The sequence below is a fragment of the Papio anubis genome, chromosome 8 (genome assembly GCF_008728515.1).
Source record: "Papio anubis isolate 15944 chromosome 8, Panubis1.0, whole genome shotgun sequence".
NCBI lineage: Eukaryota > Metazoa > Chordata > Mammalia > Primates > Cercopithecidae > Papio > Papio anubis.
Genome location: NC_044983.1, coordinates 74,392,607 through 74,411,006, shown reverse-complemented (window position 1 = coordinate 74,411,006; position 18,400 = coordinate 74,392,607). Strand labels below are relative to the sequence as shown.

At 35.6% G+C, this 18,400-nt stretch overlaps 1 protein-coding gene across 2 annotated transcripts in view; it reads left to right on the top strand.

The window, feature by feature from the left end:
• IL7 (interleukin 7) overlaps positions 1 to 18,400 on the top strand; it is a 61,663-nt gene that overhangs the window by 7,273 nt on the left and 35,990 nt on the right. For both annotated transcript variants that reach the window (XM_021942453.1, XM_009213242.3), the window contains exon 2: positions 501 to 637. In XM_021942453.1, the coding sequence (XP_021798145.1) occupies positions 501 to 637 (137 nt within the window). The remainder of the gene's footprint in view (positions 1 to 500; positions 638 to 18,400) is intronic.

The window sequence follows — 18,400 nt, the reverse complement described above, 5'->3', positions numbered from 1 at the left end:
CAGTTACAGTAGTTACAGTGCAATCCCTCCCACAGTGTTGCCTCCAATAATCAAATAGACATACAAACTACCATCAAGTTTTACCAAAATATACAATTATGTGCAGTACATCATAAAATTTCAACAATATGTAACTCTTTGAAATGTAGTGCATCTCTTAACCTGTGGATGTCTTTTCTTATGGGGATGTTCAACATAAATTCAAATTGATTAACACCCTTGAGTGTTTTTCAGAAGCAGTCTCTGATTTCATCACTCTTGTTTTACACTTTCCTAAAGAGTAATTGCAAAATAAAAAAGTGAAAGGATGCTACACTCCAAAATACTGTTCCACTTTGGTTGTTACATAAGTTCAACTTTTGGGGTTCTTCCTGTAGTATCTCCAAATCAAGATGTATTTTTAAAATTATTGGAAATAAATGGTCCAGTCCATTGAAACCCCACAATCAAATGCAATATGATATAACATTTAGCACATTCTTATTTACTGTTGAATTCAGTTTCTTTTAGGTATATCTTTGGACTTCCTCCCCTGATCCTTGTTCTGTTGCCAGTAGCATCATCTGATTGTGATATTGAAGGTAAAGATGGCAAACAATATGAGAGTGTTCTAATGGTCAGCATCGATCAATTATTGGTATGTGCTTATTTTGTTTTACTCACATTTTCATGCATTGGGAAAATTTGAACTTTTTTTTGGTATGTAGTTTTATAATCAAGTATTCATATTTCTTGACAAGAAAGTGAAATAACTACAGAATAAAATTTAATGAGCTACTAACTGCATATTTTTATAGCTGACATAATTATGTAGCTTAAAAATAATTCTTTCCTAGACTCTAAGATGCTCACGACTATTCATTTCAGTCCTATTCACTAGTAAATTTCTTGTAAGCATAATTCACTATCACCGCCTAAATTTCCTCACCTCTCCTTTACCATGTTAGTCCTTGTAGAAGCATTACATTAAGAGAGGGAAAATAACAGTAAATATTTAAAACGTATGGTGAATAGATGTGTTTTATTTGGATGTGTATATGTAGGTGCATAGTTATTTATGTGTGTATTTTATATCTATGGGTAATCAATAATTTGTTGTGAGTTAAATTTTCTATTTTTGATGGGTAAAGCTTTTCTAATTAATATATTTTATACCTTAGAGCCAGCTTAGGTTTCTAGAAAATTTGAACAGAAAATAGAAAATTTCCATACGCTCTCTCTCCCTCTGCACTCTCCCTTATCTTACATCAGTATGGTACATTTATTACAATTGATGAGCCAGCATTAATACATTACATAAGTGCATATTTAACATTAGGATTCATTCCTTATGTTTTATAGTTTTATGGGTTTTGATAAATGTATAACATCACATATCCGTGATTACATATCATACAAATCATATGGTAAAAATCTATCAACCAACTCATCCTTCCCTTTTTACCCCTGAACTCCTAGTAACCACTGATTTGTTTATATCTCTGTAGTTTTGCCTTCTTTAGAATGTCATGTAGTTAGAATCATGCGGTCTGTATGTGGCCTCTTTAGACTGGATTCTTTCACTTAGCAATGTGAATCAAAGCATCTCCCATACTTTTTTGTGGCTTGATATTTCATTTTTTCTTATTGCTGGATAACAGTCTATTGAGTGAATATACCACAACTTGTTTATTTTTTCACTGATTGAAAAATGTGTCTCAGTTGCTTCCAATATTTGGAAATTATGAATAAAACTTCTATAAACATATACATGCAGGGTTTTTTGTGGACATAAGTTTCCAACTCAGGTAAATACCTACAAGCATGACTGCTGGATCATATGGTAAGACTGTGTTTAGCTTTGTACAAAACTGCCAAACTTTCTTCCAAAGTGGCTGTACCATTTTGCCTCCTTACCAGCAATGAATGAGATCCTAATGACGTCCGTCTTTGCCAGCATTTGGTATTGTCAGTGTTTCAGATTTTAACCATTGTAATAGGCTTGCCATAGTATTTCAGTGTTGTTTCAATTTTCCATTCCATAATGACATACAATGTTGACCATCTTTTCAGATACTTATTGCCATTTGTATATCTGCTTTGCTGAGGTGTCTGAACTCACATCTTTACTGAAATCTTAACAATATTGAGTCTTATTAGCCATTATCATGTACTATCTCTTTTTTAATTTTTTTCATCATTTAAATTTATTATCTGGACAGAGAACAAATGAGTATTAGTTTGGCAACATTTGTAAATAATTATATGCGTGTAAAACTCTGCAAAAGAAGATGTGGTTGAAAATGCAAACTTTCATCAGAGCTTTGTTCTTTTCATCATATAAATCCTGTAAATATTTTATTAGACTTACACCTAAGTATTTCATATTTTAGTGCTATTGTAAATGGTGTGTTTCTAATTTCAAATTTTAGTTGTTTATTGCTGGTATATAGGAAAGCAATTGACTTTTGTATATTAACCTATGTCCTGCAACCTTACTATAATCACTTGTTTGTTCTAGAAGTCTGTTATTATTAGGAATTTTCTACATAGACAAACATGTCATCTGCAAGAGTTAATTTTTTCCAAGGTTTCAGAGCTGTATCAATACAATGTGATTGATGTATTGTTTTAACAGATAATTAGTCTTTTTTCAATTGGATTGAAACTCTGAATAGCAATGGAAAACTCTCTCAAATGTTCATAAGATGGGAGAAATTGTCTAATCTGTCCCCCCTTTTACTCCACTGTCTCTTCCACGTACTCATACTGAAGTGGCATGATGCCTTGAGGAATTTAGTGTTATACCTCTTGTAGGAATATGGAAACTAAAAAGAGATACTGTGCTACACTGTACATTGTAATCCAGAGGTCCCTGATTTTGCCCATTGACAAGAAAAAAAATAGGGCATAGTAAATGTTAATTTAGATTTCTTGCTAATTTGGACATTGCATTAGATGATGCTACTAAATTAATCTTTTGAGTCAAGATAATATTTCTCATTTAATTTTATTATCTGGGCAGAGAACAAACTAGTGCTAGTTCAACATTTATAGATAACTATATGTGTATAAAACTTCAAAAGAATATGCCATTAAAATTCCATAAAAGGAGAGTTTTATCCAACAGACTCATGACACATTTTTTTTGGTGGGAGAATATAGAGGAGCTTATCTCATTAACACAAAAAACAAGAACAAGTACGTCAGCAGCAATAATAATACTATTTTCAAAAAACAAAACATGGCTACTCTTCTTAAGGAGGTTAATTCACAAGACATGGAAAAGAATGCAGCTAGTCAGTCCAATTTAGTAGTTCCATAGTAACTTTAAGAATGTTTTCTATACATAGAAGGGGATAAATTTGAGGTAAGGAGAAAGTCTGAATGAGTTATTAATATCAACATGACTGGTAGAGCAGATTTAGTTACTCATTCACTCAGTGTGGACTAGATGCTTTGCAGACATTACTGTGTTTAAGTTTTGGGGAGACCACAATACTAATAGTTATGAAGTGCTTGTTATGTTCTTAGTGCTTTCCACGTGTTAACTAATTTAATCCTTACAACATCCTTTGAGAAAGGCATTCTTACTACCTCTGTTTCAAAACAGAAGAATCTGAGGCCCAGGGTTACCCAGTTTATAAGTGACTGAGCCAGAATCTTTCTCTATGCTCTCTACCCGACTCTCCTACCTCCCAAGGACAATCTCTGTGATAGTTTATTCATTCAGCAAACATTTATTTAGGGCCTGATATGTACAAGTTACTATGAAAAACCCATTTATGTGGGTGATGTTGGGTTTGGGTGTGAATACAATGATGGACCAAGTACAGATCCTTCTTTTAAGAAGCTTACATTTTGGTGAGGGTTAAAGGTTGGTGGTGTATAATGCAAGTTACAGTTTTAAAAGTAGGAAGAGTGACTGACTGTTTGTTAGATGTCTGCTTATCATCTAACAAATAGACTGGTTGTAAACCAAACTCAGAAACAAAAAGATGTAAATGGTGTTCTGGAAGTAGTAAAGAAGCAATTTTGGCCTGTGTAGAAGTTTCAGCAAGTTATCCAGAAGGTCTAGCTAAGATAATTGGTAAAAGTGGCTACACTAAACAACAGACTTCAATGTAGATGAAACATCCTTCTACTGGAAATAGGTGACATCTAGAACTTTCATAGCTAAAGAAGAGAAGTCAATGTCTGGCTTCAAAGCTTAAGAGGACAAACTGAGTCTCTTGTTAGGGAGAAATGCAGCTGGTGACTTTAAGTTTCAGCAAAATATTATTGCTCGTTGACAGTACAAAATTGGTCACCCAAGAGTACTGATGGATATTAATGTTTTCATAACTGCTAATATAACATCTGTTTTTCAGCCTGTAAATCAAAGAGTAATTTCAACTTTCAAGTCTTATTATTTAAGATATATATTTTGTAAGGCTATGGCTGCCAGAGATAATGATTCATCTAATGGATCTGGGCAAAGAATTGAAACCTTGTGAACAGGATTCATTGTTCTGTAATAGATGCCCTTAAAAACATTTGTGATTCATGGGAGGAGGTCAAAATATCCACATTAACAGGAGTTTGGAAGAAGTTGATTCCAACTCTCATAGATGACTTTGAGGGGTTCAAGACTTCAATAGAGAGAGCAAATGCAGATATGGTGGAAATAGCAAGAGAATTAGAATTAGAAGTGGAGCCTGAAGATGTGACTGAAATGCTGAAATCTCAGGATAAAACTGGAATGGATGAGGAGCTGCTTCTCAAGTATGAGCAAAGAAAGTGGTTTCTTGAAATAATTTTACTTTGAGTAAAGATGCTGTGAACATTGCTGAAATGACAAGAAAACATTTAGAATATTACACAAAATTAGTTAAAGCAATGGAAGGATTTGAGAGGATTGCCTCTAATTTTAAAAGAAGTTCTACTGTGGATAAAATGCTTTCTAACAGTATCACATGCTACAGAGGAATCTTTTGTGAAAGAAAGAGTTAATCTATGTGGCAAACTGCATTGTTGCCTTATTTTAAATATTACTACAGCCACCCAACCTTCAGCAACCACCACTCTCATCAGTCAGCATCCACTAATGTTGAAGCAAGACCCTCCACCAGCAAAAAAGTTTACAGTATCCTGAAGTCTCAGATGATTGTTAGCATTTTTCAGCAAAAAAGGCCTTTTAAATTAAGATATATACATTGTTATTTTAAACATAAGGCTATTGTACACATAATAGGCTATAGTATAGTGTAAACATAACTTTTATATGCTGGGAAACCAAACAACATTGTGTGACTCACTTTATTGTGATATTTGCTTTACTGCAGTGGAACCAAACCCACAGTATCTCTGAGGTATGCCTGCAATAAATTATGCAATCATTATCACTATCTAATTCTAGAATATTTTCATCATTGCCAAAAGAAATATTCTACCTGTTAGCAGTAACTCTTTATTCCCCATCACCAGCCTCTGGCAGCCACTATTCTGCATTCTGCTTTCTGTCTCTAGGAATTTACCTATTCTGGACATTTCATATAAGTCTTGTATATAATTCATATGGATGATATGCAACTTTTTGTATTGATCTTGTTTGCCTTCGCATAATGTTTTTAAGATTAATCCATATGATAACAGGAGTTGGTATTTCATTTCTCTTCACGGATCAATACAATTCTGTTGTGTGGATATGCCACATTTTGTTTATTCATTCATCAATTTTTGGACATTTGGGTTTCCCATTCTTTGACTATGCAAGTTTTTACGCAATTCTCTTGGAATGTTCCTAGTAGTCAAGTTGTTGGATTATATGGTCACTCTGTTAAACTTTTTGAGGAACTGCAAACTGTTTCTAAAGAGGCTGCACCATTTGTATTTCTACCAGCAGTTTGTTAAGGCTCTGATTTCTCTACATTCTCACCAAAACTTGTTGTCATCTAACTTTTTTATTCTAGCTATCTCTGTGGGTGTGAAATAGTATCTCATAGTGATACTGATTTTCATTTCCTTGATGACTAATGATGTCAAGCATCTTTTCATTATTGGCTGTTATTATCAGCCATTTTGCATAGCTTCTTTTGGAGAATTGCTTATTCAAAATTTTCACCCACTTTTAAATTGGGTTATTTGTTTTTTCAGTTTTATATTTATAAGAGTTCTTTATATGCTCTGTATCCTAGACCTTTATCAGATATTATAATTTTTCCTCCCATCATTTGTATTATGTTTTATTTTCTTGATAGTGTCCTTTGAAGGACATTTTTAATTTTTATGAAGTTCAATTCATTTACTCTTTGTGCTCATGTTTTTGTTTTCATATCAAAGAAACTATTGCTTAATCCAAGACAACAAAGATTTACAGGTATGTTTTATTCTAAGAGCTTTATAGTTTCAGTCTCACATGTTGGTCTTTGATTCATATTGAGTTAATTTATGTATATGGTGTGAGGTAGGGGTCCAACTTCATTCTTTTTCATGTGGTTATCCAATAGTTCCTGCATCTGATATTGAAAATTATATTTTCCCTCATTGAATGTCTTGATACCCTTGTTGAAAATGAACTGAACTCAAATGTATGGGTTTATTTCTGACCTCTCAATGGTAATCCATTGATATATAATCCCTATGCCAGGACCAGACAGTCTCAATTACTGTAGCTTGGTATTTAGTTTTGAAATCAGTTTTGTCTTTCACTTGTGTTTTTATTTCCTTAAAATCTTTTATACTGATGAAATTACTGATTTTTTTTTATGGATTGACTACCTTTTCTTAGGGATTAGTAAATTAAATAGCTTTATAATTTAAATGCAATCTAAATCTCTCTGGTGATGTCGTATCTCTGAGCAATTACTAAACCATGTGACTCCATATACTAGTAATTATGGTCAAGTGAGTGGTATGGACAGAAGCAATGACAGACTGTAGAGAAGTGGTGGGGAGCTTCAAGATCCATTTTCATTCTCCCATTAGATTTTGATGATATTCTCATCATTTGGTAAGAGTACATTATAATATATTAAGTATAACTTAATTTATTAATTTAGAGACAGAGTTTCACTCCATCACCCAGGCTGGAGTGCAGTGGTGTGTTCTCAGCTCATTGCAATCTCCACCTTCCAGCTTCAAGCAATTATTGTGCTTCTGCCTACCAAGTAGCTAGGATTACAGGCATGCGCCACCACACCCAGCTAATTTTTGTAGTTTTAGTAGAGATAGGTTTTTGCCATTTTGATCAGGTTGTTCCCAAACTCCTGATCTCAAGTAATCTGCCTGCTTCAGCCTCTCAAAGTGCTGGTATTACAGGCATGAGTCACTGTGCTTGGCCTAAGTATAACTCTATAATTGTCCTATCTGTTTAAAACATCTTTCCATTCATAATTCCCTTAGTTTCTTACTTTTGATAGATAATTTTATTTTTATGTAGTGACATCTATATAATAAAATTTCAGAGGGTTCAATTTGGGCACCAAGGTGGGAGGGATCAGGGGCTGGTGTGAAATTTATACAGAAATAGTTTTCCTATAAAGCCACAAATAAGTGACACTTGGAGAAAAAAGAACCTCTCTTTCCCCTTGAATAATATTGGCATCCTCATCAAACATCACTTCACCAGAGATGTATGGGTTTATTTCTGGACTCTGCAATTCCATTTTGTTTATCTATATATCTGTCCTGGGTCAGTACCAGACTGTCTTTGTTACTCTTTCTTTGGATAAGCTTTGAAATCAGGAAATAGGAATCCTTCTACTTGTGTTTTTTTTTTTTTTTTTTTTTCCTTGAGATTGTTTTGGTTATTTCAGGTCCCCTGGAATTCCACGTGAAGATTTTAGAATCAGCTTGTCAAATTTCTACAAAGAAGTCAACTGGGATTCTGATAGGGATTTTGTTTCATGCATTAATTAATTTAGGAATATCATCTTCTTAATAATGCTCAAAAATGCTTGTGGCCCATGAACATGGAATCCTTTATCCATTTATTTGTATCTTTTAAAATTTAACAATATTTTATAGTTTTCAGAATATAGGTTTTACCTTTCTTTTGTTAAAGTTATTCTTAAGTATCTTGTGTCTCTTTAATGCTATTGCAAATGGAATTTTTCTTTATTTTATTTTAAAATTATCTATGATTTCTAACTCTCCACTCCTTGTATACTTACCTAAGTATGCATCTTATTTCCCCATACTAGTCTATATATATATAGTAAGGACAGATTTTATGTTTGAGTCATCTTTGTATCTCACAGACTATTAGCCCAGCATCTTAAATGTAGTGGTTTTTCAAATGTTTAATAAATAGTTTACGGATTGTTAATACCATAAATTAATGAGAACCCAGAGCTAATTTTGAATAATCTAGGAAGCCTGTTTTTTTGAACATTTGTTTCTTTGGAAATTTGTTATGAGTCAAATGTCAGGTACTTTTTGATATCAATATGAACTAGTTTTGGATGTTGTACAATATTTTTGTCCATAAAAAATTATTTTACCTAAATATAACTCATGTGGTTGAACTACATAACTCTTAGTCACCAGAGCAAAGGCTGTTTCAAAATATAAAGGCTGCTGGAAATGGCCAAACGCTTTCTAGAAATAACTCAGTCTAATTGTAGGCAAATACAGGGCTATCCCTTTATTTTAAATTATAAACCTATAAATCTAATGATTAATCAGTTATAATATGCTTTCACAACTTCCAATATTTTTATCTGTGACTCTATTCTAGAGGCTTTCACAGATTCAACTTTCATCTTTGCACTGACAGCTCTCATATAGCCTGAAGTCTACATTTCTCCATGAACTCTAGGACCATTTAATTCGAATATCAAGTAGATATTTCTACCCAGATGTACTATGGCACCTCATGCCTAATAGTGAACTAAATTATCATCACATTTAGCCTGTTCCTGCTTCTGTATTCTCTATCTTAGGTAATCTTAGCATTTTCCCAGTCTTTCAATTCTGAAAGCCTTCATCTCATCCATCACCAAATTCTATAGTTTAGTATATCATCTTAACACCTGTATTCTCCATTTATTCTATAGACTTCTACTACTAGTCTTAGTTCAAGTAGTTGCCAGATCTCACTGGGACCACTTCTGCAGCCGTCAGTGGGCCCTGACTAACCTTCCTGCCTCCCCTGTGTGTCTGAACTTTTTAATGACACTTGAGTTATTTGTCCCATTTCAAATCTGGTACCATTTTTATTCTTTTTAAACTCTTTAATAAAGTATCTCTCCCCCAGCACCTATCAGGATTTGGTCTTGCATTTCATTGGTTTGCTAACAGAAGTAGCCAAAGAAGGATCAAATTCTTGTCAAATATTACTTCAAAAATATGTGTAAATAAATAGACAATGTTTAAATAATTGTAGTTAACAAATAAAAGCAAATGTAAATTGATTACAATAAAAATTAGTTTTTTAACATCACGTTATGCTAAAATATAAATTTCCTGTTTATATGACTCAGTAGCATGACTAATCAGTTGCAATTTAACAAGAGACATTGCTTTTTAAGAGGCAAGGCGTTTTGTTTTATGAATCACTTTTTTCTAGTTATAAAAATTAAATAAAAATAGTAGATTTTAAAAACCTATGTTGTCTAAAAGAAACCTACTTTAAATATAAAGATACACATAGATTGAAAATATTATGATGGGGAATGATACACGATGTTAACACTAACCAAAATAGGAGTAGCTATATTCATTTCAGTCAAAGTCAACTTCAGAGCAAGGCAGACTGTCATGGATATACAGAGGATGCATTATATAATAATAAAGGGCTAATTATCCAAGAAGATATAAGAATCTTTGCTCTGTACGTACCTAACAACAGCATCAAACTCTGTGAAGCAAAAACTGATAAACTGCAAGAAATACATATATCTATTATGATAGTTGGAAACTTCACAGCCTTCTGTCAGTAACTGACAGATTGTGCAGGGAGGAAATCAATAAGGTTACAGATGAACTTGAAATCACCATAAATCAACTGGATCTAATTGACAGTTATAAAATGCTTCATCAAACAACAGCATAATGCACATTTTTCTCAAGCTCACATGGAATATTCCCCAAGATTGAACATGTACTGAGCCATAAAACACACCTTAACAAATTTTTATAAGTACAAGTCATGCACAGCATTCTCTCAACCAAAATGTAATTGAAATAGAAATCAATAAAATAAGAAAAATAGATGGAAAATTCCCAAATATTTGGAAATTAAAAACACAATTTTTGATAACATATGGGTCAAACAAAATGTCTCAAAAGAAATTTTAAAATATTTTTAATTAAATGAAAAGAAAATAGATATTTGTGTGATACAGTGAGAACAGTGCTTAGGGTATTAAATGCATAGAAAGAAAAGAAAAAGATATAAAATCAATAGTCTAATTTTCCACCTTAGGAAAACAGAAATTAGAGAGAAAATTAAAACTAAATTAATCAGAAGTAAATAAATGATGAAATTAGAGATGAAATTGAGAACAAGAAATTAATAGAGGAAAATCAATGAAAGCAAAACTGGTTCTTTGAAAAGATCAACAAAATTAATAAGCCTCCAGCCAGGCTGACCCTGAAAATAAGAAAAAGACACAAATTACTACTATCAGAAGTGAAAAGAGAGTCATCACTACTGATTCCATGGGTATTAGAAAGATAATGAGGTAATATTATTTTGATGGTTAATTTTATGCATCAACTTAGCTTGGCCAAGGAACACCAAGGATTGCCAGCAGCCACCAAAATCTACGAGAAAGTCATGAAATGATTTCGCCACAGAGCCTCCAAAAGGACAACCCTCCCAACACTTTGATGTCAGACTTATGGCTTCCAGAACTGTGAGAGAGTAAATTTCTGTTGTTTTAAGCCACTCTGTTCTTGGACATTTGTTATAGAAGCCCTAGGAAACTCAAATAAGTGGTGACAAAAGTGGACAACATCCTGAAAAAAAATTCACTAACACTACACTTTGAAGAGAGGTCGTGGAAATGTCTACTGGAGAAAAGCAAGTGAATTGGGAAAATGACCCCTAAATACGGTAGTCTCTATGAAAAGCAAAACACCTCTTTCTCAATTGGGAGGAAACTTGAAGACCAAATGAGAACACTTTCTTCATGCAGGCCAGCTCACCATACACCATGATGCACTTTAACAAAAGGTAAATTGTTAAAAAGAGCACAGTGTTGATAACAGGGAAAGCTATGCATGTGTGGGGACAGAGAGTATCTGTAGAAAAAAAAGTTTTCTTATTCTCTCCTTCAACAACAATCAACACAGAAGACTTCTGTGACCAAATGTGTGGGAGATATTTTCCCCCATATTCTAAGTAAGGAATCAATTCTGCAAAGGACACAAGCTGGTTGTCAATTCAATTATGACACTATCTACCTGGAGACAACATCATATAACACAGGTTGAGGCTGTCTTCATGACTTCTCTTTCCCCCTCCACCCACATTTCAGATGCCAATCACAAACCCTAGGTTGTCTAACCTGTGCTTCTGACCAACTGGCTGTACAATGGGGATCCTACAACCTGCTCCTTGGGTTTAACTAATTTGCTAGAGCAGCTCTCAGAATACGAGGAAATACTAATATTTATCATTTATTATAAAGAATATTACAAAGGTATAGATGAAGAGATTCATGGGCAAGGTATGGGAGAGCAGGTCTGGAGCTTTCATGCCCTCTCCGGGTGTGCCACCCTCCAAATACCTCCACATGTTCAGCTATTTGTAAGCTCTCTGGAGAGTTAGGCATGACTGATTAAATCATTGGCCATTGGTGATCAACATAACCTTCATCCCCTCTCCCCTCCCCAGAAGTTGGGGGATGGGGGTGGGGCTAAAAGTCCCAACCCTCTATTTACGCTTTGTTATCCTAGGGGCTGGGACTGGGGCTGGAGCTGGGGGCTACCTACGGGCTGCCAGTCACCAGTCATCTCATTAACACTGAAAAAGACATCCCTTTGGAGGTTTCAAGGATTTTATGGGTTGTGTGTCAGGAATCTGGGAAAAGACCAAACATGCACAGTCATATGACATAATGTTTCAGTCAATGAGGGACTGCATATACCATGGTGGCCCCAAAGATTATAATGGAGTTGCAACATTCATATTGCCTAGTGACATGATAGCTGTGGTAATGTCTTAGAATGCATTACTCACATGTTTGTGATGATACTGATGTAAACAAACCCATTGCATGCCAGCCATATAAAGGTATAGCACAGTAGTGTACACAGTAGTGTCCTAGGCCTTCACATTCACTCATCACTCACTCACTAACTCATCCAGAGCAACTTGCAGTTCTGCAAGCTGCATCCATGGAAGGTCCCCTATACAAGTGTACTATTTTTAATATTTTATGCCATATTTTTACTGTACCTCTTCTATATTTAGATACGTTTAGACACACAAATACTTACCACTGTGTTATTATTGTCTATAGTATTTAGTGCATGCTATACAGGTTTGTAGCCTGAGAGCAATAGGCTATACCTTATAACCTAGGTATGTAGTAGGCTATACCATTTAGGTTTGGGTTCTATGATGTTTGTGCAACGATGAAATCATCTAATGGCACCATTACTTAATGACACATTTCTCAGAACATATCCCCCATCATTAAGTGACACATAACTGTATTTCACAGTGTCATCAAGTATATGAGGAATCTCTATACCTTCTTCTCATTTTTTTGTGAACCTAAAACCACTCTGTAAAATAGTCTTTAATAAAAAGAAAGTGGACAGTCCCTGTCCACCAATAAAATTGACCACAGATTTTCCCACTTCTCAGTGCACTACCATTGCCACATACCCCTTCCCATATAGCTGTGTTCCCAGGCTTTCTAAGAGCACACAGAGCAGATAATACCGTGGCTTAACTTAGAAATTCAACAGAGAAGAGACTATAATAAGTGAGAAGAGGATCATGAGATGTAGAGTAAAATAAATATCAGCACAGAGTGGTCCACTTTAAATTTAAGATGTAAATAAATTTAAGATGAAAATAAATTTAAGATGAATTTCTGTGATAACCACACAGAAATTCCACAGCAAAATAAAAAGACTAAAAGAAACCTAGAATATGAGAGTCCATTCTGGAAGAGGACAGACACCAAGAAATAGAATAAAAACCTTCATTTGTACTTCACACCATAGTTCTAAAGTATACATGAATTTTACAAAAGAATATCAAAGAGTAGTTGATAAAAGAATGCAATGAGATGAAAAAGTATATTATACAACCAAGGAAATACATTGAAATACAAAATTATGCACTCCCTCCATTTTGGACCTGACAAAAATGTTAGCAATAACAAGAAGAATAAACAAAAAATATGAAATAGATTTGTTATAATAACCATGAATGCAAAGTAAAAATACAAATTACAAACAGTTGCTGAAACAATAAGAGATAAGAAGAGATGATAGTGAGCCATTTTATGAATAATTGTTCCTACCAAAGGAAATTCATCGAAATGGAAGAGTGAAACAACCTAGGACGGAGGAAAATTTTTACACAAATTAAAGCAAAAATGGAATGAACCGTGCGTGCTAAGTAGTATATCATGTACTATAAAAATTGATTCAACATGACTGTTACTAAGTTACATTTTGGAAAAGTGACTGAATTTCAAAAGCAAGGAAGAATAATTCTAAAGGTGGAAATGGCAAGTCATTTGGAGGAGAATCAGAGTAGCTTCAGATTTTTCACATCTAAATGCAAAAGATAATGGAATAATGTCTACAAAATTCTGAGAGATTAAAAATGTGACTCAGATTTTGATACATAGACAAGTTATTGTTCAAATATAAAGTGCACAGGCAGAAACTTATATATGTCAGAATTTAGGCAATAGAGCACTCATGAGCCTTTTCAAGGAGAAGGTAGGGGGTGGGGGGAGCTACTGAATATAAAATCCAACCAACCAAGAGAAAAATGCAGACACTGTAGTAAAAGGTCAATTGATGGCACAAAACTCACTTCCTTGTAAAATTAGAGTGGCCTCTTCAAAATATATTGTATTTTTAAATTTTCCTCATGGTTCTTGCTACTGTCTGAAATTATCATATTTTTAGGATAGAGACTCTCTGTCTTGATAACCCTTGTATCCCCAGCATCTAGAATGTTACCTGTTACAGACAAGACCCTTCAATAAATATTTATTGACTGACTGAGTGAATGAACATAGTTTACATTTTAAAAACTTAAATGTTATTTTAAAGTTATAAAATTACAGTATAGCATAAAATTATATGTTATGTCATGTATATTGTATAATTCAAAATTATGTTGTAAAGATGTCGATATACATAAGTGACTGTGTTAGACACTTCTGGCTGCCATATCAAAGAACCATGGACTTTGGTATTTTGGTGGCTTATAAACAACAGAAATTTATTCCTCACAGTTCTGGAGGCTGGAAGTCCAAGATTGGGGTGGCAGTACGGTTGGGTTCTGGTGAAGGACCTCTTCCAGGTTATGGACTGCCAGCTTCTCATATCTTCTTGTGGCAGAATGTGAAACTTTCAAATGGCTAGAGAACTCTCTGGTGTTTCTTTATAAGGCACTACTACCATTCATTAGAGGTTCACCTTCATGACTTAATTACCTCCCAAAGGCCTCATTTTCTAATGCCAACACATTGGGGGTTAGGGTTTCAACACATGAATTTCGAGGAGACACAAATATTCAGTTCATAACAGTGATATTGTAAAATCATTATATGACTTACCATATTGGCTCTATCAGTGACTTCTCACTATTGGTTTATGTGCTACTCATATATTTACTTGCAGTTTACCTAATGGCTTGCTTATTTTTGCTTAACCAGGTGGTGTTTAAAGTTATGCTCTCGAAACAAAACACTCTCTTCTGACAGTTTGGTTTATCATATTTGGCTGCTTTGCTTTCCATATCTCTTTAGTAAATCTTTATCTTTGATCTGCCTGTTACCATCCCACTTCAGCTCACCAGAATGTTCAAATATATCCATCTCATACTTCGTCTCTCAAATTGTCTCATTAATTATAGGTTCTATAGTTGAAATTCATATTTAAAGTTCAAGTAAATAGTAAGACAGTTATAAAGTCAGCATATAAGCACTTGTGATTATAAATTTACAGTTGCAACCAAAATAGCATGGTACTAGTACAAAAACAGACACGTAGACCAATGGAACACGGAGACCAATGGTTGCTGTAGCCTTGTAGTATATAGTTTGAAGTTGGGTAGCATGGTGCCTCCAGCTTTGTTCTTTTTGCTTAGGATTTTCTTGGCAATGCTGGCTCTTTTTTGGGTCCATATGAATTTTATGGTAGTTTCTTCTAATTCTGTGAAGAATGTTAATGGTAATTAGATTGCTTCTTGTAGGATAGTATATAACCATTACTGTATATTAACCTTAAGACTAATGAGTGAGAGCTGGGCCATGATGGCTGACTAGAAACAGCTGCAGTTGGAGGCACCCACCAAAATAACAAAAATAGCAAGTGAATCCTGCACTGGCAACTAAGGTATCCAGGTTCTCTTATTTGGACTGACTAGGTGGTTGGCGCAACTGACAGAAAGCAAAGAAATCAGAGTGGAATAATGGCCCACCTGGGGGCTGCAGGGGTAAGTGGGACTCCCATCCCCAGCCAAGGGAGGCAGTGAGTGATTGTGCTACCCTGCCCAGGAAACCACACTTTTTTCATGGATGGGTGCAACCTGCAAATCAGGAGATTCCCATCATAAGGGAGATTCCCATAAAGGAGATTCCCATGCAAAAGGGCCTTGGGTTCCAAACACAGACCAGTGCATATTCTCTCAGTGGCCACTGGACTGGGGGCTGCCTAAGACTACAGAGTTCCTAGAGGGAAGAGCAGCCACCATCACTATGGCTACCTGCTGCCTAAGATGACTGAACTTAGAACAGGGTCAGCAACCATCACTGCAGCCTCCAGTCTGCCTTTTCCCCTGTTGGTGCCAGAGATATTGGGTAGTTCAGATTCAGGAGAAATTCTCCACAGTACAACACAGCAGCTGTGGCAGATATCACCAGACTGCCCCTTTAGGCTGCACCTGAACCCATCCCTCTTTACTGCATGTGGCCTCCCTCTGGGAATTTCATCATCTCCAGCCAGGGGTTTACGGACAAAGCTCTGATACACCTGGGATGGAGCTTCTGTGGGGGGGAGCGGCTATTGTCTCCATGGATCAGCAGACTTAGTCTTTTCCCCTGCTGGCTCTGAGGAATCCAGGCAGTTCAGACGAGTGGGATTCCAGCCAGAGTGCTTCATTATGTGGGTCCTTGATCCTGTTCTCCTGACTGGGTGAGACCAACCCCAACAGGGGTCACCAGATACCTTATATAAAAACATTCCCACTAACATGAGGTCAGTAACCCTCTGGGATGGAGCTCCCAGAGGAAGGAGCAGTCAGCCATCTTTGCTGTTCTGCAGCCTCCACTAGTGACACTCCCAGGGGTGGGAGAGACCCAGGCAAATAGGGTCTGGAGAGGACCCCCAGCAAACAACAGCAGCCTTATGGAAGAGGGGCCTGACTGTTGAAAGAAAAGAAAACAGAAAGCAACAACAACAGGATCAACAAAAAAGTACCCACAAAAACTCCATCAAAGGTAGATAACCTCAGCAAGATGAGAAATAATCAATGAAAAAACACTGAAAACTCAAAAAGCCAGAGTACCTCTTCTTGAAATGATTGCAACACCTTTCCAACAAGGGCACAGATCTGAGCTGAGGCTGAGATGGATACACTGGCAGAAGTAGGCTTCAGAAGGTGGGTAATAATGAACTTCACTGAGCCAAAGGAGCATGTTCTAACCCAGTGCGAAGAAGTTAAGAACTATGATAAAACATTATAGGAGCTGTTAACCAGAATAATGTTTGGTGAGATACATAAATGACCTAATGGAGCTGAAATATACAACACAAGAACTTTCCAATGCAACCACAGTTATCAATAGCTGAAAAGATCAAGTGGAGGAAAGCATTTCATAACTTGAGGACTATCTTGCTGAAATAAAACACAAAATTAGAGAAAAAAGGGCATGGAAAGAAATGAACAGAACCTGTGAGAACTATGGGATTATGTACACACACGGAACCTATGCCTGATTGGGGTACCTGAAAGATATGGTGAGAATTGAACTAAGTTGGAAAACATGCTTTAGGATGTCATTCAGGAGAACTTCCTCAACCTAGCAAGACAGGCCAACAGTCAAAATCAGGAAGTACAGAGAGCCCCAGTAAGATAAGCCATGAGAAGAACCACTCCAAGACACATGATCGTCAGATTCTCCAAGGTTGAAATGAAGGAAAAAAATATTAAGGGCAGCCAGAGGGAAAGGCCAGGTCACCTACAAAGGGAAGCCCATCAGAATAACAGCAGACCTCTCAGCAGAAACCCTGCAAGCCAGAAGAGATTGGGGGCCAATATTCAACACTCTTAAAAAAAAAAAAAAGTTTCGAACCAAAATTTCATATCCAGTGAAACTAAGCTTTATAAGCAAAGGAGAAATAAAATCCTTTCCAGACAGGCAAATGCTGAGGAAATTTGTCACCACCAGGCCTGCTATGCAAGAGTTCCTGAAGGAAGCACTAAATATGGAAAGGAAAAATCATTACCAGCCACTACAAAAACACACTGAAGTACATAGACCAATGATAGTATGAAGCAACTACATCAACAAGTCTGTAAAATAACCAGCTAGAATCATGATGACAGGATCAACTTCACACATACGAATATTAACCTTAAATGTAAATGGGCTAAATGCCCCAATTAAAAAGCACACAGTGGCAAGCTGGATAAAGAGTCAAGGCCCACTGGTGTGCTGTATTTAAGAGTCCATCTCATGTACAAAGACATACATAGGCTCAAAATAGGAAAATCTACCAAGCAAATGGAAAACAGAAAAAAATCAGGGGTTGCAATCCTAGTTTCTGACCAAACAGATTTTAAACCAATAAAGATCAAAAAATATATATAAAGAAAGGCATTACATAATTGTAAAGGGTCCAATTCAACAAGAAGAGCTAACTGTCCTACATATATATGCACCCAATACAGGAGCACCCAGATTCATAAAACACATTCTTAGAGACATACAAAGAGACCTGGACTCCCACAGAATAATGGTGAGAGAATTTAACACTGCACTGTCAATATTAGACAGATCATTGAGGCAGAAAATTAACAAGGACATTCAGGACTTGAACTCAGTTCTGGATCAAGTGGACCTGATAGATATCTACAGAACTCTCCACCCCAAAATAACAGAATGTACATTCTTGGCACCACATGGCACTTACTGTAAAATCAATTACATAATTGGGAGTAAAACACTCCTCAGCAAATGCCAAAGAACTGAAATCACAAGAAACAGTCTCTTAGACCACAGCGCAATCA